Source organism: Colletotrichum scovillei (assembly GCF_011075155.1).
Source record: "Colletotrichum scovillei strain TJNH1 chromosome Unknown Contig00006, whole genome shotgun sequence".
Lineage (NCBI taxonomy): Eukaryota > Fungi > Ascomycota > Sordariomycetes > Glomerellales > Glomerellaceae > Colletotrichum > Colletotrichum scovillei.
The window spans coordinates 3,235,860-3,261,461 of record NW_023336264.1 but is presented as its reverse complement, the minus strand read 5'-3'; the positions used below and the strand labels follow the sequence as shown (position 1 = coordinate 3,261,461).

At 53.2% G+C, this 25,602-nt stretch overlaps 6 protein-coding genes across 6 annotated transcripts; 2 read left to right on the top strand and 4 right to left on the bottom strand.

Moving 5' to 3' along the window:
• Positions 1-22: 22 nt before the first annotated feature.
• HER10_EVM0011137 (FMN-dependent dehydrogenase) lies at positions 23-1,721 on the bottom strand. Its single transcript, XM_035480575.1, has 2 exons — positions 306-1,721; positions 23-212 (listed from the first exon to the last, which is right to left on the bottom strand). The coding sequence occupies exons 1-2, from the start codon at positions 1,675-1,677 to the stop codon at positions 49-51; spliced, it is 1,536 nt and encodes a 511-aa protein (XP_035333343.1). The 5' UTR covers positions 1,678-1,721; the 3' UTR covers positions 23-48.
• Positions 1,722-2,172: 451 nt separating this feature from the next.
• On the bottom strand, positions 2,173-3,123 carry HER10_EVM0001110 (glutamyl-tRNA synthetase; the record flags this gene model as incomplete). Its single annotated transcript, XM_035470870.1, has 2 exons — positions 2,761-3,123; positions 2,173-2,581 (listed from the first exon to the last, which is right to left on the bottom strand). The coding sequence occupies exons 1-2, from the start codon at positions 2,976-2,978 to the stop codon at positions 2,173-2,175; spliced, it is 627 nt and encodes a 208-aa protein (XP_035332115.1). The 5' UTR covers positions 2,979-3,123.
• Positions 3,124-3,345: 222 nt separating this feature from the next.
• HER10_EVM0009090 (uncharacterized protein) lies at positions 3,346-6,333 on the top strand. Its single transcript, XM_035478589.1, has one exon. The coding sequence runs from the start codon at positions 4,614-4,616 to the stop codon at positions 6,105-6,107; it is 1,494 nt and encodes a 497-aa protein (XP_035333072.1). The 5' UTR covers positions 3,346-4,613; the 3' UTR covers positions 6,108-6,333.
• Positions 6,334-6,661: 328 nt separating this feature from the next.
• On the bottom strand, positions 6,662-9,747 carry HER10_EVM0002783 (uncharacterized protein). The gene has a single exon (XM_035472478.1). The coding sequence runs from the start codon at positions 8,117-8,119 to the stop codon at positions 7,193-7,195; it is 927 nt and encodes a 308-aa protein (XP_035332322.1). The 5' UTR covers positions 8,120-9,747; the 3' UTR covers positions 6,662-7,192.
• Positions 9,748-11,961: 2,214 nt separating this feature from the next.
• On the top strand, positions 11,962-13,545 carry HER10_EVM0006785 (uncharacterized protein; the record flags this gene model as incomplete). Its single annotated transcript, XM_035476361.1, has 2 exons — positions 11,962-12,071; positions 13,338-13,545. 2 exons carry the CDS (start codon positions 11,962-11,964, stop codon positions 13,543-13,545), a joined length of 318 nt encoding a protein of 105 aa, XP_035332802.1.
• A 3,352-nt stretch (positions 13,546-16,897) lies between these two features.
• Positions 16,898-24,560, bottom strand: HER10_EVM0010525 (uncharacterized protein). Its single transcript, XM_035479982.1, has 2 exons — positions 20,631-24,560; positions 16,898-20,538 (listed from the first exon to the last, which is right to left on the bottom strand). Exons 1-2 carry the CDS (start codon positions 20,660-20,662, stop codon positions 17,172-17,174), a joined length of 3,399 nt encoding a protein of 1,132 aa, XP_035333258.1. The 5' UTR covers positions 20,663-24,560; the 3' UTR covers positions 16,898-17,171.
• Positions 24,561-25,602: the final 1,042 nt, after the last annotated feature.

The window sequence follows — 25,602 nt, the reverse complement described above, 5'->3', positions numbered from 1 at the left end:
GAGACATGTCAACTGCTAGTGCGTTGGGTTTTATAATCGACAAACTGATTACAGCTTGCTGTGTAGATCACGGCGCCAGGGTGTATTTGGGTTATCATGTCGTCCCGGGATGAGGTGGTCCACGGCCAAGGTATTGAGGAAGCCTGGGTGGACTTGGTTTAGGTTTGTGACACCGCACATTTTCATCGTCGTTTCCAGTTCGTCTCGCAGGACTACGAATAAGTCAGCATTCCGATTATACATCTCACAGCGTATGCCTTCACCCAGAAAGCTGCGACAAAATGGGATGCGAAAAAAGGACTCACTCTCAATGTATCGCTCAACGCCCTCAGCACCATAATTAAGCCCATACAACAAGCCCCTCCCAACACCTACGGCCTTGGCACCAAGACACAAAGCCTTGAAGATATCCGTCCCACGCGAAATGCCGCCGTCCACGTACACCTCGACCCTGTCAAACACGTGCGGGCAGTTCTTCTGCAGCTCCAGCAGCACCATGATGGTCGCGGGGGAGGTATCGAGGCTCCGCCCGCCGTGGTTGGAGAGGACAATGGCCTCGACACCGGCCTCGACGGCCCGCTCGGCGTCCATCCACGTCTGCACGCCCTTGAGGACGATGGGAAGACCCGGAACGGTGCGGCGCAGCCAGGCAATGTCGGACCAGTTCACCGAGGCGTCGATGTAGCTGCCCATGATGCGGCCGAGGGCGCCACCCTTGGCGTCGTTTACGGCGCGGGCGCCGGAGATGGGGGAGCCCAGGGACTCGTCGGAGGCCACGCGCTCGTCGGCCTCGCGTTTTCCGGGGATCGGGGCGTCGATCGTGAGGAAGAGGGCCTTGACGCCCTGTGCTTGGGCGGAGCGCAGCAGGCGTTCCGAGTTGGCGCGGTTCTTGTCGACGTAGAGCTGGAAGAAGACGGGGACGTCGTAAGGGGTTGCGGGTTCGTGCTCACGCTGGGCGGCGAGGATGTCCTCGAGCGGGAACGAGGCGGAGACGGAGACGCACTGCGGGACGCCGGCGGATTTGCAGGCGCGGCCGAGTTCCTTTTCGCCCTCGGGGTGGACGAGGCGGGCCATTGCGGTGGGCGGGCAGAAGATGGGGGCGCGCATCGGGTGGGAGAGCATGGTTGTCGCGGTGGAGACGGCGGCGACGTCGACGAGGACGCGGGGGCGGAGGGTGATTTGGGAGTAGAGGGCCGCGTTGCGGGTTTTTGTGAAGAGGTCTGTTGCGGCGGAGGAGACGAAGGCCCAGGCTTTGGGGGAGAAGGAGGTGGAGGCTGCGGATTCGAAGTCGTGGGCGCTTATGAGGGTTGTAAGGGGAGGTTTTGAGGGCATGGTTGGTGGTGTTGGTGGTGTTTGGCTGTCTTGTTTTTGGGATGGATCTTGTTGCTGCTGCTGTGACCACTTGTGAGGTTGAGGCTTCGCCATGATGGCTCCCGGGGGTAGGACGCCCTTGTGGTGCGAGGAGGGAATGGTCGACTTGACCAGGTTGGGCCCGTGGACTTCAGAGTAGACTCCAGTGGCGTCTTTGCCTGCGCACTTGAGAATCACGGCGATGCCGCCTGGGTGTTCGCGGACAAAGTCTGTTAAGTCGTAGACAGCGCCGTCGATTGCGAGCCAGAGGTCGTCGAGGCGGTCGTGTTTTGATACCTCGGTGGGCGTCAGTGTAAGAGGGGGCATGTTCTTATCATAAGAGCATAGGTGAGATGGGTAGAAGAAGGGCGTTAGAGAGAGGGATGATGTTGGGAGATGTAGTCTTGCATCGCCGTCTTTGTATGTCGTCGCGGGCCGGGCGCCAAGGCGTAGTCTGACATGTCCCGGGACCGAAGGGGGTAGTCGATTTCGGGCGGTATTGCGCCGAGAGGGTCCCTCGGGATGGTGGGGCTGCAGCGTGCCGTCCTCCCCGGGTTTCCCTTTTGATGCGACTCTGGCAATTGCCCATGTATGACGGCTGCCCCCCATGCAGGCGGGGGTGGATTGCACCCCCAGGGCCCACGGGAGGATTTTCTCACTCGCTAAAGATGCACGGATATAGAGCTCGTCATCACTGTAAATCACCGATGTCGCATCGGGTTGTTGGTTGTGGTGGTCCCATGGTGGGAGAATTATTTTTATTTCTTTTTCATGTGGAATTACCCCTCCAGAGCCTCTCCCTCATATGAAGCTCGCTCAACATCACCCCGCCAAAGCCTTCCCAATGAGACTCAAAGCCCTCTCGCTGTGGTTCATCTTCAACGCCAGCGCGTGCCCCTCCTCGCTCATCTTGGCCCACGTCTTGCGCAGGATGCCAATAATCTTATCCTCGTCAACCTCCTCCTTGCTCTCAAAGTCGTCAAAATGATCGTCGAGGAAGACGAGGCATGCCACGTCTTCAAGCACCTGCGTCTCCTCGTCCTTGCTGAGGTTCTCCTTGCGGATAAGCGCTGCTACGCGGTCGACGTCCTCCTGGGGGATGGCGGGCTGGATGTCGGGCGATGAGGCGAGGAGCTCAGCCACCTGAGCGGCGGCTTGGGACTTGAGCTTCGCGCGCCAGGTGAGGTAGCCCGGACGGGTCATTGGGTATGTGTTGCGGGGGATTTCCCATCTACGGTTCGCAAATCAGGTGAGTCAGATAATGAGGCTTGTTAGGTAGGTATGACTGGCAAGGGGTCTTATTCATCAAACATGATATGCTTAACATGCACATTGTGATGCTTATAATTGCTTGTTCAAAAAAAGGTGAAAAGTATAATAAGAAAAGAATGCTTGATTGCAAAATGTTACCTCCTGAAATGCTGGGCTCGGCAGGCCAGTTGCAGGACCGGAGGGGCCGCCGGAGACCTGACGGCGAGCCAGCGCGTCATCTTCTGGGCATAGTGAAGCTCAAAAGGAACCGACTCAACGGACGATGGCCTGGGATCTTGCTTGTGGGCCTCGTCGATCAGCTCGAGGGCCTTGAGGTAATTGGGTGGCAGATCGGGCAGTGAAGACGACGCCATCATTTTGGTGTGTGCGATGATTATGGGATAGTATGAGGTGGGATATGGTGGGTGTGTTCAACGGGAGGGTGTTGGGATGAGTGAGTTTGAACGGAGATCGCTGGTGAGGAAAGAGATGGGTTGCTGTTTCAGGCCTTGCGAGAACTTCTTGGCCAGTGAGAGAGAAAGCCGCTAGTCGCCCTTTCAGAGACCGAAATCAAAAATGCAACCACCGACGGCGGGTTCCATTCAAGGCGATGAGTAAGCCCGGGGCATGATTGGCCATCGCTCACATATCGCCCGTCCCGGACCTGCATCAGAGATCAGAGGCTCACCTCGTCCTCATTGCCGTGGACCAATCCCCGGACCTTGTTGTTAACATCAACTTGATATTTCCCACACATCCCACTCCCCCACGCAACAGACCATGGCTCTACCAAACTTCCCACTCAATGTCACACTCACCACGTCGCACAATTAACGCCTATTTTCAGCATATAGATCGACAGGACCCATAACCTGTCAATCCGTTGGCGCCATGCTTCTATGCTTCGGCAGATCGCCCTGCCGCCCAGTCTCGCCTGTTCTAGACCGGAGGATACTTTGCGATCCAGGAAGGGGGAGCTTGGAGAAGGGACCCCGAACCGCACCGTTTCGTCCCTTCGTCCCACCATGGCCGATGCTGCATACGCACACTTCCTCAAGCTACTGCGTATGATTCATGCTCGTTGATTGGTCGGACCCATTCAACCGCTTAAGCTGAAGTTTGACACTTTGGCAGTCTGATGAAGCCATATTAATAGCTTTCAAGGAGGTCCTTCTGCCCCATCTTGGCCGTCAAAGCCAGCTTCAAGTTTTCATTTTCGGGTTCGTGCTCACCACAGCCACAAGCAGAATCTTTCTCTTCTTTCCTTTCTACCTGCCCTACAGAATTGATTCAATTGCCCACTTGATCCTCGAGAGGGCATACCTGTCTGTTTGAGAAAGGATGACGGAACGCTGTTCCTGCCTGCTGTGGTGAAATCATAGCTTCCTGATTGATTTCCACCCCCCGTGACACCTCGCTCCTGCCTCCTTTGCTAGCTTCACCTACCTAACCTTACCTTACCTTATCAATCAGCAAACTCAACCACCCACCTTGACCTCTACATTTTCTTTCAGCAACCCATCAGATTTCTCACAAGGCACCACCTCGTGACAACCACAGCTTATACTTCTTCAGCCCGCAGATTCATTGATCCTTCTATCAATAGAATTCTGCAACTACGCTGTCGTTTTCAAGAGCGCCCACAAAGCCTGGACTCACCTACAACTTTCTCATCAACATCACGACCAAGTCCATCGATAACACCCGATCGACCTCACATTCAGATATCTCAAGCGCATCATTCATCAAAGTCGTCCTCTGAAAGAAGAACTGCCATTGTCACTCTCAGCGGATTGAACACTTCGGATCGGACAATTGCAATATTTCGGAACGGAAGCAGCGACTTCAAATCTCAAAGCTTTGTGGTTTTCCAGAGTACTCACAGGCAGACCAAACTTCAAATAGTGAGCTACAATTCCAGCGAACCTTCCCTTTCCAAATTATTTGCTAAAAAATATTTTCCAGGTTCATCTCCTCAACACTCCACAAGCCAACATACCTATGCTTTCGCAATGACCAAAGCTAATCATCTGGCTGCCACAGTCGTTGACGATGGCACATCCTCCGTCACAGCAGTCACAGATGATGACGCCATGACCCTCGTCGACCTGTTCGGAGATCTCGACGTCGAAGAACTCACCGAGCCTGACAACAAAACCACATCTGGGGAGTCGACCAGCATTGTGAGCTCAGAGGCTAGCACAAACGCCGCTGATAGTGAGGTCGGCCTGAAAAATAAGCCAAACGAGAAGGGCAAGACCGCAGACACAAGAAGCCAGTCAGTCACAGAAGCAGAGACATCCTCTGTAGTCACATCAGATGCAGCCAACTCAGATGTGGCTGAGTCGTCAGCTTCTGGCGAGACAGCCTCAGAGGACAAGAGCACAACCGACGATGCATCCTCAAAGAGCGGAGACGCCTCTACTGGTGGCCATTCATCAACCACGGGCGAGTGGACAGCCTCAGAGGATGCCCTCATCATCAGCATGAAGGAGGGTGGTGAGACCTGGGCTTCCATTGGGAACGCGATCAACAGAGGCAAGAACGAGGTCAAAAAGCGCTGGCACGTATTGAAGATCAATGTTGCCAATTCGGCCGAATCCACTGGCGAGGCTCAGACAGTGTCTGGAGGAGAGACCGCCCAGACCGAATCCCAGGCCGGTACTGAGGCTGATGCCAAAACCGACGTGAGCCAAGATGAGGCAAAGAAGTCAGATGATGATAAGTACAAATCCAAGGCAGAGAGAAAGGCGGAGCGCAAAACCGAAAAGCAGAAGCAGAAGAATAAAGAGACCCCCGAGTCTGATGAAAAAGCGAAAGAGCCGCAAAAACCTTCCAAGGAGGTGAAGACCACTGGGGGCAAGAAACCCGAGTCCAAGCCCAAGGAGCCCAAACAGAGAGGCAAACCCGCCAAGCCCGCCCCGTCAGAGGACTCGTCAAAGCCTGCTACCTCAGACACCAACGATGAGACCCCGAGCTCATCCTACCGAGACCGCTTCAACCTCCTCCGCGACACCTCCTCGGCCTCCGAGTCAACGTCATCCGCTACCAGCGCAGACGATAACGACGCCGATCCTCAAGTTCAATACAAACGCGAACTCGCCGGCCAGGAGCGCTACATCCGCCGCCACATCCACCCGGTGCTCTACCCTCCCGCGCCCGCAGCATCCCAGAAGAGAAAGAGACCACTTCCCCCTCCCGCCAATAGACGTGCGCCCAGCCCAGCAGACAGACAGCAGCGGCGAGACGACGCGACGCTCGCAGCCGTGGTGTCCAAGAGGGAGGCGACAAAGTGGCTCGAGATGCAGGCCAACTTTTACAATGCCACGGGCCGGATGGTGCCGCTTCACATGATCAAGTCGAGGTGTGAGGCTGAGGAAGACCGAGGCAAAGCCGCCGGCGTGCGGAGTTGGGCCTCCTCGGTGGCCGGTAGCGAGGATCTGTTAGACCCCTACGAGGGTCGGGACGCTCCTGAGGATGCTCTCGTCGATGATGACGAGGATTGATACCCCCCATTTTTTTCTCCTTTCTTACGCTTGTTTGCGAAATGCGACCCTCATGAGACATCTGGCTCGAGGAGGGTAACGACTGACGAATGACGATGACGAAAAAGGTTACTTCCTCACCTTTTTTCGTCTACGAGACTTTGATCGTGGCTTTGATTTGGGACAACTGGTTTAGACGGATGGGAATGGGTTATCAGATATCAAAAATTGGGATTGGGGATTCGGGATAACGGATAGATGGGGTGGTAATTTGCGGTTTTGTGTTTGAGCCGTCTCTGGGTAACAAGGTAGCTCCTCCATATAAGGACGATGGACCCTTTTTCCATATCCAGCCAGCCATCTTTTGCTCTATTTCTTTCTTTCTGCTCCTTCGTAGGGTTTCGGGAGAGAAGGATTAATGAGAGAGAGAGAGAACCCTATTTCCATCACTGGTACTCACGACGAACTGCTTTTGCATCTCAATTTACTAGTAGTGATTGGTCCGAGTTTGATCTCACAGCATTTCGGTTTGCAGAGAAACCCCGAAAATTTTGAAGCTTCTATAGAAAAAGGTGCAGACCACCACCACCAGCAGCCACCGCAGAGGATGGGGTATCAATGGGAATCAACTATTATAACAAAAAGCAGCCATCTTATACATGGTGCATGTAGAAAACTCCCACCGTATCGATTCGCCTCCCATTCTCGCCGTATCCAAGATATAAGTACAGGTAAGCAGCCCTTGAAAATTGTCCAAGGGGGTCTGCTGTAATATTATGTGCCACCCAATGCGCCGTTTGAGATGCTGTGTGCGCTCAAAGTTTTCGAGAATGCCCCCTTAGCCTGCTCGACTCCGCTGTAGCAGTAGTATTTTTGAGCTGAATCTTGTACATCGAAGAAGCCTGGGAAAGGGAAACCCGGTGTAGGCATGCCATGAGAGGCTATCGTGCCCAACCCGAGTGTAGCTTTCGCCGTCGGTCGGAGCAGGAGAATATGACCACCGCCACCAAGCTGCACATCTTGAGAGACTCGTGACCGGAGATCGAGTGATATCGAGTTCCTCCTGGCCAGGTCATAGAATAGCCATCATTGAGACATGTCTTCACTCAGATGGGATTCTCCATGCCCGGGGCCATTGTCGTTCCTGGAGGTGCAGCTGGACTAGGACTTGTTCCTCTGGTCAAAGTGTTGTTACTCGACCCGAGCCCTCGCTTCATCATCTTGCCCAGGACAGTAACCAGCTCGCAAGCATCGGAAAACATGTCGTCATCCATGCCTTCGGTCGCTTCATAGACCTCGGATATGGCATCCTTGGCCAGTTTTCGGCTCCCGTCAGCGTCGTGTACACACTCGTAAAGGAACGCGGCGTATTCAGTCTTGACGGAGAGTCGTAATGAATGCGACCCCCAGAGGTGTTGGTCAGCTAGGGCAATCGCCTCCTTGAAGTACTTGTGCGCTTCGGGGAGGTAATCTCTCGGCGGCTCGAGGAAGGCGGCGGGTTGGTCGGAGCCGCTTTGAGGAGCGAAACCCGGTGGAGGGTTCACTGGACCGCCCTCGAGGGCATGTGTGGGCTGTATTGAGCCCTGCGATGAGTTCCAATCCTCCCTTGCGATTCCTTTGCCCTTGTCCATCCTCGGTGGGGTCAATCCGGCCATTGTGTCTGGAGTTGCGATGCCCATAGTGGACACTGCAGGTTTGTTGTGAAACAGGACGAAAATGTGGTAGAACGATGCTCGTAGCTTGTACGCCAATACCCGGAGTTCTGTATGGTTTCCCACCATAGGAATCACATATTGCTGCAGCATCACTAGGCCCTCTCTTGAAAGCCAGATGATGTGGAAAATGAGGTCGAGAGACTGGGGCGCGCGGGCGGCATCGGGTCTGCGCTGTTTCTTCGCTGTGACAAGTTGCTCTGCAAGGCTTAGTGAGAGTCCAAGGATCTTGTAAAGCATCGATGACAAGAGTGGGTTATCGGTTTCGACGGTTTTCGCCCATTTTCCGAGGAACTTCTGGTCAACTTCGGAGGAAGCCATGAGGATTTGTCCGTACGTCTGCGGCGGGGGAGATGGCGGAGATGGGTATTACGGCTGCTGTGGCCTTGATGAAGAAGAAGCAAGCCCTGACTGAGAGAGTTGGCTGGGACTCGCCAAAATTTCGCCAATGATAATTAGGTGCCCTTCTCTGTACTGATTCAAGCCGCTCAGTAGAGGGGCGTACGCAATGGCTGAGTGTGAGTCGCGGGCAATAGTGAATGAACTAATTATGAGAGCTGCGGAAAGCTCAAAGGTAAGAAGGTATTCGAGGAGCAGAACAAGCCGATTACGTTTTGAATCTTTGACCTGACAATGAGACTGAGTTATGCCGGTTGTCAGCAACTAAGGGCACCGATCGCATTGAGTGCAATCTGGAAGAAATGAATACTCACAGGTATAATACATTAATAGTAAGTACTTAGTGAGTGAGTCGGATCGTTCGACCAATTGGCAACTTGCTAGGCGCAGAAATCAATTATTCAAGTGAGAAGATGAGTGATTGAGTGATCTTTTCGCAAATAGCATGACGACAACGCTCAATGCTTGGGTGGATCGTCGTCGAGAATCCTTTTGAGGACAGTCGTGGATAGAGCTCGCTGATGGGCTACGAGGGCGATCCCTGGGAGAATAAACGAGTGTCAAAGGATAATGCCGGCGTAGGAGGCGGTGAAGAGCGGGCGTGGAAGTGAGCGTCGGCGTGGCTGCGGGGGCGGGACTGGGTGCCAAACGTCTGTCAAGTCAAGGTGGGAGCAGGCGAAATGGAACCAGACGAGATGAGACGGCTGGCAGCAGTCGTAGTCGTGGAATTGGGGTGTGACGAGGTAGTGTGTTGGATGTCGGGCTATGAAGGCATCTCGACAATGGTTGAGGACGAGTCGAAGAACAGCAGCGATGCAGGTAAGTTTTGAGACGGGTTCGGGCGATGTAATGTAATGTAAGGTAATGTAGGTAGCTGCAGGTTATATGTGCCCTAAAGGAGAGCTTGCAGACAAAGGCGCAGAGGACTGGGGCATGCGGTCGTATTGTGCATGAACGAGTGTGGGCCTTGGCGAGAGCTGCTGCGCGGTCTGGCCGTAAGGTAGTGTAGAACTGGGAGAACCGAGGCCGATTGGGAATGGAGGCAATTCCCGGGGTACTGATACAGATGGATGACGAAGTCGCCCAACAGGTACCGTACAAGTGATGGAGGCTGCGCGATAGGGTGCCTGAGAATGGAGTCTTTGGACACCAGGGGTCGGGTGGTTATGAAGTGAGATGAGAAGTAGGAGCAACAATGACGGCCGCGGGCGACGTCGTACAGAGGCGAGAGGCAGCGAATAAAGTCGGGTATTGTAGGTTGGATGATGGGGGCAAGATGCTGCAAGATGAGTTGTCCACCCCTCGGAAGACGCGCGCACCGTGTGAGTTAAGGCTTGAAAGTGATTGATGTGGTAGCCCTGGTGGAATCGAACGCGAAGATGGGTGTTGGATTGGGCGCGGGTGACATCAGCTCTCGATTGCTTAGTAGGCTGGGGCTGAAGAAGCTAAGTATTCGTACGGATAGGTAAGGTTCTCCTACCAAGTGATGAGAAAGAAAGAGAAAGGGAAAAAGGCGATGGCCTGGAGCTGGAATTGGAGCTGGAGCTTGGGCTGGAAAGCTGGAGCTGGATGGAGGCAGGAAACAGCGTGGGAACAAGGCTTGCAAGTGTGCAAGTCAAGGTATCCCATCCGTAAGCCAAGCTCAGGCACAGTTTCCCACGAACTTGGACGGGGACACGGGGGGTAAAAAGATGCCCGCGCTAAGATGGGATCCCTGCGACCCGCTTGACTTTTGAACTATGAAATGGGAACTGGCGCTGGCAATTCAATTGCGAACTTGAGGTGCCCACTTGGCCCCGGCCCCCAGCATGGCAAGCCGAACGAGCCAGACACACCACCAAGGTAGGAGCGAAGACGGGAATCCTTCCTGGTCATTCTGTTGCGCTGCTTGCCTCGCCTCCACCGGCCCTCTCTTCCACTCATCGGCATTCTTCCTCTTCCAGTTCGCTCTCCGAACAAACGGCGGCCTAGCTGATATGACCTCAGTCATTGATTTATCCTACGAGTACGGAGTATCCGTTCTTATTGTAGGCATTGCGACGTGCTCCTTCCCCGCCAGTCACTCGCCATCCAAGCTTTCCACATGACCGCGCTACAGGACCAAGCGCCGTTCATCTGAACCCTAGGTCTAGGATGCTTTCTGATCTGAATTGACGCCGACGACGCGATAGCGCCGCGCTTTCCTTCTGACGCGCGGGACCACGCTCCGAGACAAGCCGACTAACCAACTAATTATCCCAAGGGTCCGCGGGGTCTCGACTTTCGACTCTCGAGTATCCTTCATTGACCAGCAGCTTGCTCGGCCGGACTGGACCCCTCTATCACTAAGAGTTTACGTAGACAATGCCTTATACGGCCCTCGAGACAGACCGGAGCCTCTCCCGATCCTTGCGTCAATGGCCAACTTGGGGGCGACACGATCCTCCCCTCTGGACCATCTTCTCACACTTTTCCCGTCATATCAACATATCACGCCGGTCTGAGACACGGGAGATGCCATCTCGCTTGATGCGCACAAATCAGCCTAGATTGCTGGCTTGCTTGCTTTTCCTCCCTTGTCGGAACCTGTCTATCGTGTCGCTCTGAGACTTCGCCATGCGTCCACACAGACACGCGCAAATGCGCGTTGCGCTCTGGTGGCCCACTGCCGACGAATCGATATCAGTTACCTATATGCTCCCCATGCAGGCCTGCTTCTGGCTGTGCCCAGAATCTTTGATGCACCATACGGATACGCAGGCAAAGGCAAAGCAAGGGGCCCAAAGGCGCACAACGTGGCCGGATGTCGACTATCGAGTCCCGTATCCTTCCCGTCACCCTCGAACAGCAATGAATAGCCCGTGCGACTGTTTACCCTTGTCAGTCTGGGGGTTTCAGATTACCCAGCCCACGTCCCGAAACAAATGCTGCTCGGACATCGTGGTATATTCACCGATCCAGGTTGCACAAGGCCGTCTTGTACGAGCAAGACTGGGTTAAATGGCACAAGTCGTCCGTCGTGGAATAACTTGTGAAGTTGTGCTTCCACGGTGTTTCCACCAAAAAGGATACGTACCGCTTACTCGCTGGACCCACCAGCGTTTGGCAGTGGCCCCTCAAGCTCCTCTCTGGGCCGCTTTAGTCTTTTTCTGGATTAGCGTCCAACGTCTCTTGATCGCCTTCTGATCTGACCAACGGGACGCGGCGCGCTTTCTCGAAGCAGGGAAAACGTCCCCTTTGCGCTCAACTCAACTCTCGGCATCCCAGCCACCTCTTTTTTCGCTGTACCAAAAGTCCAAAGTGTGAAGAATCCCCCTACTGATACTCCCAGTCGCGATTCGCCGACCTTATGTGCGGCCTCCCAGAGGCCTCAATGGTGCCAGCGCATAAGTCAATGGCCTCGCTGCGCCTGACAACTCTGCGTAAGGCAGTTCTATCTCAGCGCTCCAGGGAACACTTCGCACTGTTACGCCACGCCAACACACGAGGGCTGATGAAGATTGTTATAGTGACTAGAAGAATGAACCTGGATCTGACAAGCCTATGACCTATTACCAACCTCACGCTTGGCCGAGGGCAATGCGGCCGCCCCTCCTTCACAATCCACCCTGGGTACCGATTCTTCACTGAATGGCTTTCCATCTCTAAGAATACAAGAAACCCAACATACCGCTTACATACCGAAGCCCGGCCTGACGACTGCAGAAGTGACCAGCAGCAGCAACAGGCAGTACTAAAACTGGCGGTGAAGAACAGGCCTCCGTTTCCTTGCGGCTATGTCACCTATGCCATCTTGGAGTTACGATTTCTTGTCTCTGGATGGGTCCGCCTCCACTACGCCTTGTCAAGAGTCAAGCTATGATGCGAGCTCATCCGGGGTGGCGAGCGCTGCTATGTGTAAGTGGGTGCAGCCAAAGTCCACAGGTGCAAGCGTGCCTTGTGACATGGCCTGCCAACTTCTGTACATGTCTTCAATGTAGTGATTGAGGTCGCAGTACAAACGCATGCTCTCTGTATTGTGTGTTGTCAACACAGGCGTGAGCGGCCGTCGTACTTCCTGCCAGCCTCAACGTCGCGCACTCCGCCACCATACTGTACGACCTCGTCATCTCACTCGGGGGTCGGACTCGCTTCCGGACTGCATTACGCTGCGATTCTGAGATCACGAGCCTGCAGCCCTATATGTCACGATCGCAGCCTCGATGCCGGGTAAGGTTGAAGATGAGCCAGCCATTCTGGGGCCCCTTGGTCGTGTCGACTTGCCTCAATACCAGCGCGAGAGACATCATGACGTTTTGTCGGGCACACATTTTGGAACGTGGATGCATTCATCAGACAGTGCAACACACCCTTTAGCCAGCTGTCTTCTCGGTCAATATGTGAAGCTGAATAGCAAGCGTCCCCCCCCCCCCCTGGGTGTCCTCCTTTCTTCTCGAATCAGAGCCAAAGATTCCGTTTGAAACTCTGCGTCGTTTGGTTCCTGGTTCCTGGCCGCGGTAACCACCGTTTGCTTTCCGGAGCGGGATGTTGCAGCTTCCGGACGACCCGCGACCCGCGTGCCCTGCTTTGTGAGATTTCATAGATCTCGGTGCGCTTCGGCTTGGGTTAGGTTTCCTCCTTTTGGGGGGTGATTTTGGTGTACCTCACCTCCGGCTCGAAGTTCTGTGTAGGGTAGGGGGAAAGGAGGCTTCCTACAGGTTCTCAAACGATGTTGTCTGGTAGGATCGAGGTCACGCCGTAGCTTGCGGTTTGGTGCCCGATGAAGGCAAACTAAACTGACGTTGTTGTTTGTAAGATCAGGGGCGAGGGGCTACAAATAGATGCCCTCTCAGTCTGCATTTCTCAGACGTGCTTTCCATTCTTTGGATCTTGTATTGATTCGATCTAATCACGTTCATTTCTTACACGCCCGTCAAGATACCAACGAGTGAGCCTCAACCTTTGTTCCCGAGTCTACTCTTCACACTCTCGGCCGCAACTATCACCGGTTGCCGAGATACCTTGACAATCGCAAAGTCGTACAAGTCGAAGAGAATCTATCAACCAGCAGAGCTACTCCTCCAGGCGCCAAGTCTCAACCACACGAAAAAGAGTCAGAACCAACCACATCGCTTGGAATACAATAACTCTCATCCGCCCACGACTTACACCTCACTACAAGCTTCATAATGTGCCAATACTACGCCCACGCCTTCACGTGCAAGCACCTCTCCTTCACGTTCGCCCGCTTCTGCCAACCCGCGAGCCTCATCCAGAAACCCTGCACCAAGCGGCAGGTATGGCAGACCATTGGCCTCGACGATGCCTGTGAGGAGTGCTTGACTTGGTTCCCTGACCAGTACCCGTGCCGGAGGCCGCGGTATCAGTGAGCTTAAGGGGTAAGGGACTGTTGTATTACGTCGATAACGTGGGTCGGGACGGGTAGGATGTTGTCGTTTGGCTGGTTTCCTAACGACATGATGATCATTGTGTAGAAGAATTTTGGAGTTCATAGAGGAAGAGGAAGCTGCTTCAAGGCTGGTTTTATTTTGGGTTATCTGGAGTTATTGTGTCGGGCGTCAGCTATGGGTTATCAAAGGTGCAAAGGTTTAGAGGTCAGAATAGGTATTTCGCAGGGGATGAACGGGATCAAACGATGTAGACGGAGACAACATGTAGAGAAGCGAGGGTGCGGGATACACCCTCCTGGAAAACGCCACTTGATAGATACAAAATCACAAGCCAAAAATGTATGATCTCCACGATGTTTGAATAATCTAGTGACTCGAAATAACCGTCATGGTTCTGTGTGCCTACCGCTCCTTCTGATTCTTCATCAATGCGAAGTTCTGGGAGTAAATCAATTATACGGATGATGGCGGTGGCATGTATTCGAGGCAAGTCTTAACCTTGCCTGGTCATATCAAAACCCATGTGAGTTCAATGTCGTTCGTGGCGGTCTTGCGTTCATGCAAGGATGTCAGCCGAGTTGACACTGGTCTCATATATAATTGCTCTACCAATATTGTGCGTAAACAAATTCATTGACATCAAGCATGAGATTTGATTTAGCTACGATATGTCGCTACTCACGGCGTGAATGTTGTATGTTGTAACATAAGCATACGTCAGTATGAAAATCCCTCGATATGACGAAGGCATTAGACTTTTCTGTTTCGTCATTAGAGTATTCGGGATTGAATGCTTCCAGAGCTATACCGAGGGGTGGTGAATAAGAAACGATAAGTAATACTAAAGATCAGAGCTTTTTCTACCTTAATAACATGAACCCTTGCTTGTACGAGCAGTTCTCAATCACTAGCTTAGACCCAATACTCGCCCTTACCTCGTGTTAGAAAGAGAAAGCATTGTGATATTTCCTCTGTTCAGATAGCCGTCTCTATAATATAGCCAGAGGCGGCAACACACCATGATATCGGATGTCAAGACGTCCATGGGGATCTTATGCTTCAGTATGGGTCTTTGATATCTGATCAACAGCGCACTGACATCATCGGTTGGCGAAGGGCGGCGTGCCAGTCGGTGCCAGCAGCAGTGCGGGTGAAGGTGTTCTCGATGTTCCATTCAGTTTGACATGAACTGCGTAAGTTTGATTTAGATAACTAGTCTAGAGGTAAGTGGAAACTAAGACTTTTTTTTCTTTGAAAATCAGCACGGTTTGAAGAACAGCAATACTTTATAGTAAACTATCTGATGGGGCGTGCTGCGTGCTCAACTGTTCTCCGTCCGGAGCGTGTTCGCCTCGTGGTTTATCAATTACCAAATGGGCAGAACCAGTGTATCGATTACCTTCACCTAGTATTTTGACCTCGACCCATATACCTCTATGTGTTCTTCCTCGTGACGCCTTCTCCACGGGTGGCATCACGAAAGCCTATCTGCCTCAGGTATCTGAAGTCAGGCCGGGAAGGAGCAAAGGGTTGACCTTCCACACCCGACCACGAACAAGCCCATATAGGCCCCGTCACTTCCATTCCGGTCACCAGCCAGCAGGCGCCCGTCTAGGTCGACGGGTCAGGTCAAACTGGCTGCGTGGTGGAGTGGTTTATGGTCAACGAACAATTTATACGCCAACCAGCCTACTCGACGACAGGCTTAGCGAGTACCCGAGTTCGAATCCCAGCATGAGCGCCAGAGATGTAGCCCCCAGTTCAGCACCGGGGGGGTGAACTCTTTTGCCATTTCGGTTGGCGTTGGTTGTACGTTTTTTTTGCTTGAGTGTTTTGTAGATCCATCTAAAAGCTCTTATAACTAACTATTCTCAGTTTTGCACGTAGGCTAATGAAGACCTTGACAAGAAGATCTAGATACGGTATAGGAGGAGGCTCATGACCTAGTATAGAAGGCGACTCACTACCCTTCATGTGAGCGAGCGAGTGCTTTATTGAACTAGGCGCAAAGTGGCCTCACACAGGAGTGGAATCACTCTGCCAATATCGCAGCTCCATACGACTTAAGATACATAACAGCCTAGATTTCATGGTATCCCCTCTCTTCTGGCATCCTTTCATAATGGATCTAGTATCCGAGCCCAACAATCCCGAGCTGCAGGAGACCTTTAGGTAGATAGTAATGTGCGAGAACTCTCTACACTACCGCTCCACACAACTAAATGAATGAGATACCCGAATGAAGCCAAAGATTTCCGCCAGACACAGATATTGTACAACTTGTAAAACATGCCGTCTCTTGCCTTCTGACACTATTTCAAAGGCATGGGCTCTGCCATGTAAGAAACATACGTTCGTCCTACCAAGTATGGCCATCCAAGATCGGTTTTATCTCGGCGTCATGAGCATGAGGATTCCCTGAAAAGTCGAGAAGTAGTACATCCAGGCCATGAGAGCCAGAGGCTAGATAGCAGGGAGACAGTCCTCGTTTCTGTACTTTCCTGCTGTTTATTGCTCGCGTGCTCCGTTCCCATCCCTATACCGCTTGACAGAGGGTACACGTTTCATCAAGATACAGCAGTCTGACGACGGTATAGCATGGCCAGAGACGTAGACGACTTTCACCAGATCCAGACCAAGCAGCCGACTGCGTGTAAAAGTAAATGTAACTAAACCCTGCTCGACTCACACACCCCACGTCAAACGAAACAGACATTCTCTCTCTGAGATAATATAACCAAGAGAGACCTCGAGATATCCTGCCCCAACACCTTGCCCATCAGCTCCCCTTCTCCCGTTTCCACTTACCCCAAACTACCTTCGCAATCGAATTCGAACCCCCACACCGGCACCCCCACCAACCCCACACTCGCCCCAACTCCACAACATCACCAAAATAAAAATAAAACATCACGATATCCACCATCGCCATCCACAAAAACTTCGAAAAAACATACAACACCAGGTATTCGCTGGTCGTCACCGACCCAACTACTAATCCGGCCCTCATTGGCTTATCTATGGGAGAGCGGACGGGATCCCGAGTTTTCCAATGGGTATGGTCGTATGTGACAGTTTGTGGGCACGGAGTAGATCATGAAGCGCACACAGAGAGCAGCAGCGCCTGGGGGATAGCATTGGATCACGGAACCTGCTTGTCCAAGGTGAGGTGAATGACAAAACGGGAAATTAAATGGAAGTAGAGTCTGTTGAAGCAATGGAAGCCGTGGTTTATTGATGGTATGTCCTTCAAACGCCTCGGTATTCGAGACTATCTAGTCGTGCTAGAAACACTACCTCTATTTCAGCTCTGGGAGATACTACTGAGACGGCACAATCGACTGGTTTCGTACACGAATCTATCTAGCAAAAGCCGACGTAAAGAAGCCGTCACAAGAAATCATATGCATATGCTGAAATGGGGAATCTTATAATTCTGGGCCCCTCATTCCCATGACGGGGGCATCATCTCGAAACTATGTCAAAGTAATAGTAAAACAGAAAATCCCAACTCCCTTTTGTCGATCATGGGTATATAAAAAGAAGATGAGAATATTGCCTTCCAATCCAAAACCTCCCCTCCAAAGTTTACTCCCGCTTACAGTTCAAATCCATGACGGGACCTTCATCCGGGCATGCGTAACAGCTGCCGGTTTCCGTCGTCGGCTGCCAATGTGCAGAGACTCCCCTGTCTCGTTCTCGGCCAGATCCTCAAAGTGCTGGTGTCCAACCGTGATAAGTTTGATAATATTGCCAAAAGCAACCGCCACCGATGCGGTGCCGACCTTGACGATGGGACCCAGTCCCGAGATAATGAGATGCGAGCCCATCTCGTACTCATCATGAAGGGGCCTTGTTTCGTAGATCTGCTCCCGCCCCAGTTCTGAAGCTACCCAGACCTCCCAGTTGTCCTGCGATCTGTTTGGTCGCTTCTCTGGCCGTTGATACATCCTGTGACGGAGACCACCGGTTGTTGTCGGAGACGACTCGCCGCTGCTTGACCCGCTATCGTACACTTCCCTCCGGACGCCCACGAGAAACCCGTTTGGCAGAGCTTCCCATGTCCCCGGATTACTAATCTCCCTCTTCGACTCAATGGTCTCGGCCCATGCACTACAGCTGCGGCTGGGCGGCGAACTCGTATTCCGGAAGCAAATGACGTTGCCTTCTTCCTTTGGTATAAAGGTGTGAATCACGCAGTCGCCTTTCTCTGCATGGGTGTACGCGATACCGAATGACACAAGCCCAATCGAACCGCATTGAGGTTTTCTTCGTGACGAATGAAAGCATCTCAGAGACCCCGGTTGAATTGAATCTGTCTCAAAAGTGTGAAGCAGCGCCTTCGTCTTTGCATCAACCAGGTCAACTGTGTGAGACCTCGCCACAAGGAAGGAGCCTAGTGCCGACAGCGGCACTACCTGAGATGCTCCGCGGTCATCGGCTGTATGGACGTCGAGGCTTTGTGAGATCCAAGTATCGTCTCGTTGCTGTGTCGCGACGTGTATACATCCTTTTCTCGACGCCGTTAGAATAGACAGCTGCGCGGTGCCGCTGGGTGGGATCTTCTGTACGAGCGGACGAACCGAGACCAAAGGGCTCTTGCAGATGGAGAACTCCATGGGCTCATTTTGACCAGGAACGATCTGTATCATCGTTCCGTTTCGTCGTACGATCACGAGTGGGCTTGAAAAGTCAAAAGTCGGCGTGCCGAAGAAGAAATAAGGAGGCTTGTCAGACCTCGGATTTTTCAAGTCAACCGGGATCGGCTGACTCCACCGGTGCTCAACCAAGTTCCATAGGAAAACCTTGTTGGAGGATAACAATGCCAACCAGCTAGACTTCTTGTCTGTAGCGACTGCCAATACCGGAAAGGGGTCCTCGGGGGGTGCCTCGATGTCGGCGAGCGAGTAGTCTCTTTCGCCCGACCTGACATCCCAAACACGAATTGAGCGGTCCAGACCGACAGAAATGATATGTCCGTCGTATGACGAAGTCATGCGCAAAACATCCAGAGTGTGAGCCTCTGGCAAAGATTCAATGGCCAAGAGGGGTTTATCTCCCATGTCGTCGTTGCGTCTCGACTCAGCATCCTCTCCCCATAACAGATAGTTCATGAGAAGACGGACGGCGGACAGAATGAAAAGCACGGTGACGAGAAAGTGCTTCAGGTGATGGTCGATGAAGTCGTAGAGGGCCGGGAGTAGTGGACGCTCGGGCGTGACGGGTGTGCGATCCGCACCCTTGAGGACGAATACTAGAGGGTCATAAACCCGAGCGATGTAACTGTGGGATCTAGGCTTGATGACGTTGATAACCTCGCGAGCGCTTTCGTGGTCTTGAAGCCGAAGCCAAGACGTTGGGCTGCGTGCCTGGTGAATGTCGAGTAGCATTGAGTTCTTAGGTTGGCTGAAGCTGACTGTATCTCTGGAGATCCTGAAAATCCCACGCGCCAGTCGGACGAAGGTGTCATTTTCGAAAAAGTGCCACTGAGCAATCAGAACAAATGTGATCATGATAACGGTGCCCGCGATGCGCGTAGACAAAGCAATCTTGCCCTGCAGCATTGCCTCGAAGCAGCTCCTGTTCACTGGCAGCTGGTCCTGTCCGTATCTATTATTCTTCAGCGATGCCTTGGCAAGCGCGTCACTGAGCTCTGTTCGTCGCACATCCACACTGAGAACAGCAAGGAAGAAGGTCGATAAGTAAAAAAAGTCAAACACAATAGCGACGGCCACAAACGTGCAAAAGGCGGACACGCCCGGTGAGACGATTTTCGATAGTCCCCATAAGATGAGCACGTTTTGTGCCGAGCTGGCCAGCGCAACATGTGCCGTTTCTCCAAACGCACGGCTGATTCGACTACTCGTACTGTTCTCCGAGGGAGTCAAAATGACGGCGTTGATAAGTCTGAAAATGTTTTCGAGGCTCATGGAAAGAACCACGACCGGGTATGCCGCTTGCGGAATTCCGGATAAGTCCACCCGGAAAACGGCGCAAACAGTGAAGCTTGACATGATAGACACGACAATCTGGACAAAAACCGTAACTATCAGGCCAAACTTGGATTTGACCGCCCTCAACTTGGAAAGGCTGTAGAGAAAGTAAATAGCGACGAGGCCATATGCCAGCGCCAGGATTACCGTGTCTTGCACGGAAATGGGCATGAACTGGAACTCGTATAGCTGGCTGTCCATGCTTTTCCCGTCAGCTGGGTAAGCTGTCCACTTGTCTTTCATCCGATTTGCGAGCAATTCGGCCTTTCTCTCCCACTGTCGACCGACTGGGGAATCGCGCAAGTGGATCAACGTTATGACAAGAGCGTCAGCGGCCAGAAGTCTCCGATCTTCGAAGCGCTTGCCGCTGAAGACTATTGAATGTCTTAGAGTGACATTTACTGAGGTCGGTTGCGTCTTGCGCGCATTCACGGTTGATATGATGTCCGTGTCGGAAGCTATCCGCTCATTGGAGCAGGCCCAGTACTGGAGTGGCGAAGAGAAGAACCAAGACTGGTTGGTGAGGCCGTTGATGACATGGAACGCATCCCGGTCTCGAGGGGCAAGATCTGCATCTGCATATGGATCGTGGGCCCGGAGGGACGTTACGGGCCGCCGGGGGCTGAAATCTTTGGTGGGACCCAAGAGCTCATCCTGCAATTCGAGCGCGCCCAGCAACACGTCGTGGTCCAGTGCTTTCATGTAGCTGCCGTGAACCCAAATGGAGCGCATTATTACGTCGGACTCGGTGCTGTTTTCCTTGAGCGGCTGCGCAGCAGTCCACACATGATGAGGCAAGTTGGAGGCGCCATTGCTCAGATCCGAGGTATAGAGAAACGGAAAAGGGTATATGAGGATCGCGGCAACAGTGACGGAGATGATGAGAGTCGTGACGACGTGTCTCGCGGCATATCGACCGTATCGCGCGAATGCTCGGCGGAGAGGATGGTTCGTGGCAAGGGCTGGAGCTTCCGTTGTTCTAAAGCCAGGTCAGTCAGGACATGCATTACAATGGGGCTGATCCATGATGAGTGGCACCAGCCTCGTTCGGAGAAAAGAAGAGATCCATACCCTCGCAAAGGATACAAAAGATACCAAATCATCTGCGGCGATGGTTGCAAGTAGACTTGCAGCGACTGCAGCAGAGAAATTGGGAGTTGGAATTGCAGAGTTGCAGAAGCGGACGCTGCTTAGTTGAGCTTGTGATCCATCCAGTGTTAAACTGCGCGGGATAGCAAAGTTGTTGTCGTTGTCGGTATGCAAGTGGAAGTCGTCGTCCTCATGATTCCACTCGACACTGAGCGTTTAGGTGTGGCGGACCAAGAAATCGAACATGCGGAGCGCCGACCGGGTGATCGTTGGTTCAAGAGGTATTCTCGACGCGGCGGAGAGGTACGGAGGAAGCTTCCGCAATGAATAGGGTCCTTTGGTGGAGGGATGTGGGCGACTGATGTAGAGGTTGCGTGGAAGCGTGACGGGAATGGGACGTGGTCAGTCGGGTCCCAGGCTGGTCGGTCGATCGGGTGTCGGTCGAAGTGTGTAATAATGGAACGACGGCGGCGGGCAGCTGCGATGGAGCCCAAAAAACGCCAGGACAAGACTAATTGTTAGTGTCGCGCTGGTGCTGGGCGAAGGCTTGGAAGACGTTGTGAAAGATTGTGTTAGTCGCAGGTGGAGGGGCGGATCAGGTAGGTTGGGAGGAGACTGGTCGACGTTCACCGGAGGGCCGACTGTAGTCGCTGCTTCGGTGTGAGTGGATGGGTGGTTCGATGGGATTGCAGTGCGGCGCGATGCGGTGCTGGGTGGTGTGGTGCATGCAATCTTGGTCGAAACGAGAGGGATGCGGAGAAATAATATGCGGCCAAGACAAATCAGAATCTTTCTGAGCGACCCCAGCATGGACTGGAGAGAGACAGAGAAAGAAAGAGGAAGGGTTGTCGTTCGGAAAGGATCAAGTACCCTCGCAGGTGGTGGCAGTTAAGGTACGGCGATATGATCGATCGGGTGGTGGTAAGTGGGTGGTAAGCTGGAGAGACGTGAACAGAGACAGGACTAGCGACACGACCAGATGGACTGGGAAAGGTGCGATCCAATGTAATGTGAGGTGTGAGGTGCAAGGTGCGTGGTTGACGTTTGGTGCTGAGAGTGTGAGGCACAGCTAAGGTTCCTTGGGCTAAGGTAGTCGTGTGTGTATCCATACCGTGCCGTACCGCGCTAGAATCTCAGAGTGGCCCTCTAGCGTTTACAAAGTAAGGTAGGTACGGAATACTGTGTATGCGCTCCCCTCACCTCGCACCTTGGATGCTTGGCAAAAATAGTGGCCACCTTGGGACTCAGGATCAGGTACCTAGACCGGCAGACGGCGGTACGGAGTATTGGGCAGGTATCTCTTGGGGGGAGGTGGAACCGTGGAACCTGCCGATGGTGGCGGCTTGGTGGCAGCATCGGTCGGGGAACATGGGACGACTTTTCCTACAATGTGAGGTGACTTGCGCTCTTCAACCCCTGTAACGCGCAGAGGAGACTGTCCTCGACCTGAGATTCAGAATGCGACCTGCAGGGTCGAAGAATGAAAGGTAACCATAGACGCACTTGAGTCTGGGGGAGGGGGGAAAGATGGAGCGACAATCGATGACTCTGCTCTCGCCCTGATGTTTCGGTACTCGGAGTGTCTCTGAGACCTGGAGGAGACTGTAACGACTTGTTTGGTACTTGCAGCTTGCAAGCAGCGCTCCCGTAAAGGCAATACCTATGTAGCTACGGAGTAAAGTGGAAAGAAAAGCCATGGACCTCATACTGCAGTGACTGCGTACCAGCGTAAGGGGGGCCAAGCCAGGGGCGTTTTGGCGTCACTGCCAAGCTGGAGACCGTCCCTGCTCCAGCTCTGGGGTGTCTGATAGGGGGACAGTCCCACTAAAACCTGACACCCCTTCCAACTGGGTACCGGGCGCTGACGTCTGCACGTCTTTGGATGGTGAGACAAATCCAAGAGCATGGAAGAACTTCTTCCATTGCAACAGAAGCAGGAGGGTGAGGGCCACTAGCGATGAGCTACCACGGTATCCCGTAGGTCAACCAACCAATGCCCTGCCTGCACCAAAGACGAAGCAACACGTCAAACGGTTAGCTTTCTCGAGGAAAGACCGGACCAGCTAGGTATCGGGTCGAGGTGTGCGTCGGTGTGCCGGGACCCATGGGCCGTGGCATGCCGCATAGAAGATGGGAAACAGACGCAGCCAGAGGAAGAACGATCTGGACCAGAAAACACGGAAAGCTTCCCACAGGTATGGAGTATCAGACAATGGAGAAGGAAATAAAGTTGAGGGGCGGTTTGGGGCCTAACTTGGGTCGGAGAAAGTTAAATAGCAGCCGGGAAACTTGGGGAATCCTGAGATGAAAGCAAAGCTCGAGACACCTCGAGAAAAGACAGGGAAACAAGCACAATAACAAGCACCTGGCTTGCACCTTTTGGCTTCCACAAATCTGCGCTCTGGGTCTCCGAGGGAAGCACTCCGGATGGCTAGCCCCTCTTACCTAAGGTACCCTACCTTTTGAGTGAGAGTTGAGGGACAGCTGCTTCTGGCTAGCCGCGCACAACCAACCTGTGCCAGTGATGCGTAAAGTCTCAAACATCAGACCTTTGATAAGCTTTCTGCGACATTCCAGAACTCAAGAAGAGTGTCACATTTCCGCTCTTCTCCCCGGCTTTTCCTCTTCCTCATTCTCTGGCTCCCGACTGGGCTGCCTGGAAATTCTGGGCCGACCGGAGACTTCTTGAAGGGTTCGGCAGGGCGGCTCGTCTTGGCGTCCAGTAGAACTGTACATCTTTCCACAGTCGGATAATGGTGCCGACATGGTGGCTTTTTCTCAGTTTCCCATCTAGCCAGCCAGGCCAAGACAGGCTCCATTGACATCGATGGAACGAACGGATTGGAACGACTGGCCGTAGGAGCATTGGCGCGCGCTTCTTTGCTGATTCGCCCTTCATGAGTCGTGGCACCCTCCTTCACGTCGTCGAGGACACCTGCTGTCTCGTCTTTGCTTGAATATCAGGCAGCGCCGCAGCCAAGTTGCCCAAGAGGAAAAACTCAATGATGCTCGTTTGGAAAGGGACCGGGCGTCAGTGGTTCCTGCAAGATTGTTTGGATGTGTGTCCGTGTAAGTCAAGCTGCGCGGTTTTCCCAGCTCGTATTGGGGTGGTACGCTCGGTTGGGGTAGCTCGCAGCGGCCATTAGGTATCCTGTTCAACTTGGCCCGAGACCAGTATGCAAGCGTCAAGTTCCTCGACGGCCCTCGGCAACATCCCCCCCAAAAGGGTCAAGCTCGGAGACGGAGAACCCTGGAACATGGCTGTGCTGGAACCGGCGAAGCGAAAGGGTCGAAGCCCATGTTTTAGCGGGCATGCTCGTTGAAGTTTCCCATCATCCCGCCCATGGACGGACCGTGACACTTGGGAAGAGGAATTTGCCCATGTTTGCGTGAAAGAAATCGGTATTGAGAGGTGTAGGTCCGTGAGCTCGATTGGCGCTGCGACAGCCAGGCGCTGTCATCGCTCGCTCTTCTGGAACGCGGATGCTTTCTGGCGAGAACAGTCTGGCATGTGTCGTGTATAGCAGGAGTCGCGTGGCGAGCTCGACGTTCGTAAGTGTGGTCCGGGTAGCAATTCGCGTCAGGGGGAAGCTGCTTTCGGGTGCCTGATCGACCATGATGGATGCCTCATTGGAGTTGGGGGGCCGACGTGCGATGGAGCTAGATGATCGAAGAACATGATGACGAAGCTTTTGTGTCCAAAAGCTGACCGGCTGACAAGGCCTTTTCGTTGATGTCCATCATCCTTGATAGCGATACCGGTGGTGGCTGATGTGAGGGTCGTCGCTATGGCATTAGGTTGTTGATGTTGATGATGGTGTTGTTAGCAGAGACGCTGTGGGTGTATGTATTTGTCCAAAATAGCTTCACGATGTTTCGGTACAAGACAGTGTCAGAGAACCTTCCCAAGAAGATGGAAGGGAAGGGAACAGGCACGTTCTATATACCACAAAATGCCCTGGCCAGCATTTGCACCCGCCAACCCAGAATCAGATCTGCCTAAGCTATAATTAATCAGATGGGCAATCTCGCAGCACCAGACTACCAGTCGCCAGCGCGAAGAATGGAAGACAAGCAGCAAATGCCAAAAGCAAACACACGGGTTAATCACACCTTGCGTGGGCCATGGGCCGTGGTAAGCTCTCTGAATCACCGGGACTCATCATAATCAGGCCATGAGGACGCTCAAGTGGCCTGACTTCCCACTCGCGCCGTCTTCCTCATTGGCTCCGCTCCCTTTTGCCCTGTGCGGTTGGCACCACCTTTGCCGAATCCCTCCCCCTCCAGGGCCCCAAGGAACGGGACCCTCGTGCGGCGTGCCTCGTGCTCCCCCAAGTCCCAAAGTCCCACCGCAGGACCCCTTCCCGCCTTGCCCGCGGTTAACCTATCCCTGATTCCCGTGCCCGGGCAGCATTCGGCAGACAAACCCCGGGTATCTTCACAAAACCCAATGCAAATGGTAGGCGATCCTTGTGCTCGCGTGGAGGGAGCATCGTATTCTTCCTTATTTGCGTTTTTGGTATGTGCACGAAGACCGAAGTCCGGGGTACGCTTTCCACGCCGGCTGTGGTTGTGAATGTGACATCGGGGCCGGTGCGGGTGCGCGGATGCGAAATTTGAGTTTGACATGGGAATTTTACACACTGCAAACTATTTACACCGCTTGGAAACCAATTTATGAGTGAATGAGACATTCAATATTCTAGAAGTTAGTCGGAAGCTTCAATTTACAGTTTAGAACAGAATAGATCAAATCCAACGTTGACACCCAATGGCAGGCAATTACCCTATGGGAACCTCGCACTCCAGTGACCCATCGCAGCAATTCTCGCAAATGCTCCAGCTGCAACCTTAGTCATGCAACCACACACTTCACTTTCGTCCTTGCCCTCAGTGCCTCATCACCAGCCACTCAAGTGAACAACCACCACTCTCACAGTCCCAGCAAGTCAGA

Coding starts and splice junctions, on each gene's coding strand:
- HER10_EVM0011137 (XM_035480575.1), bottom strand. CDS start 1,677: ATGCCCCCTCTTACACTGACGCCCACCGAGGTATCAAAACACGACCGC. Junction 213..305: donor CGTTGAGCGATACATTGAGA/GTGAGTCCTTTT, acceptor ACTTATTCGTAG/TCCTGCGAGACGAACTGGAA.
- HER10_EVM0009090 (XM_035478589.1), top strand. CDS start 4,614: ATGACCAAAGCTAATCATCTGGCTGCCACAGTCGTTGACGATGGCACA.
- HER10_EVM0002783 (XM_035472478.1), bottom strand. CDS start 8,119: ATGGCTTCCTCCGAAGTTGACCAGAAGTTCCTCGGAAAATGGGCGAAA.
- HER10_EVM0010525 (XM_035479982.1), bottom strand. CDS start 20,662: ATGATTTGGTATCTTTTGTATCCTTTGCGAGG. Junction 20,539..20,630: donor CTTTTGTATCCTTTGCGAGG/GTATGGATCTCT, acceptor ACCTGGCTTTAG/AACAACGGAAGCTCCAGCCC.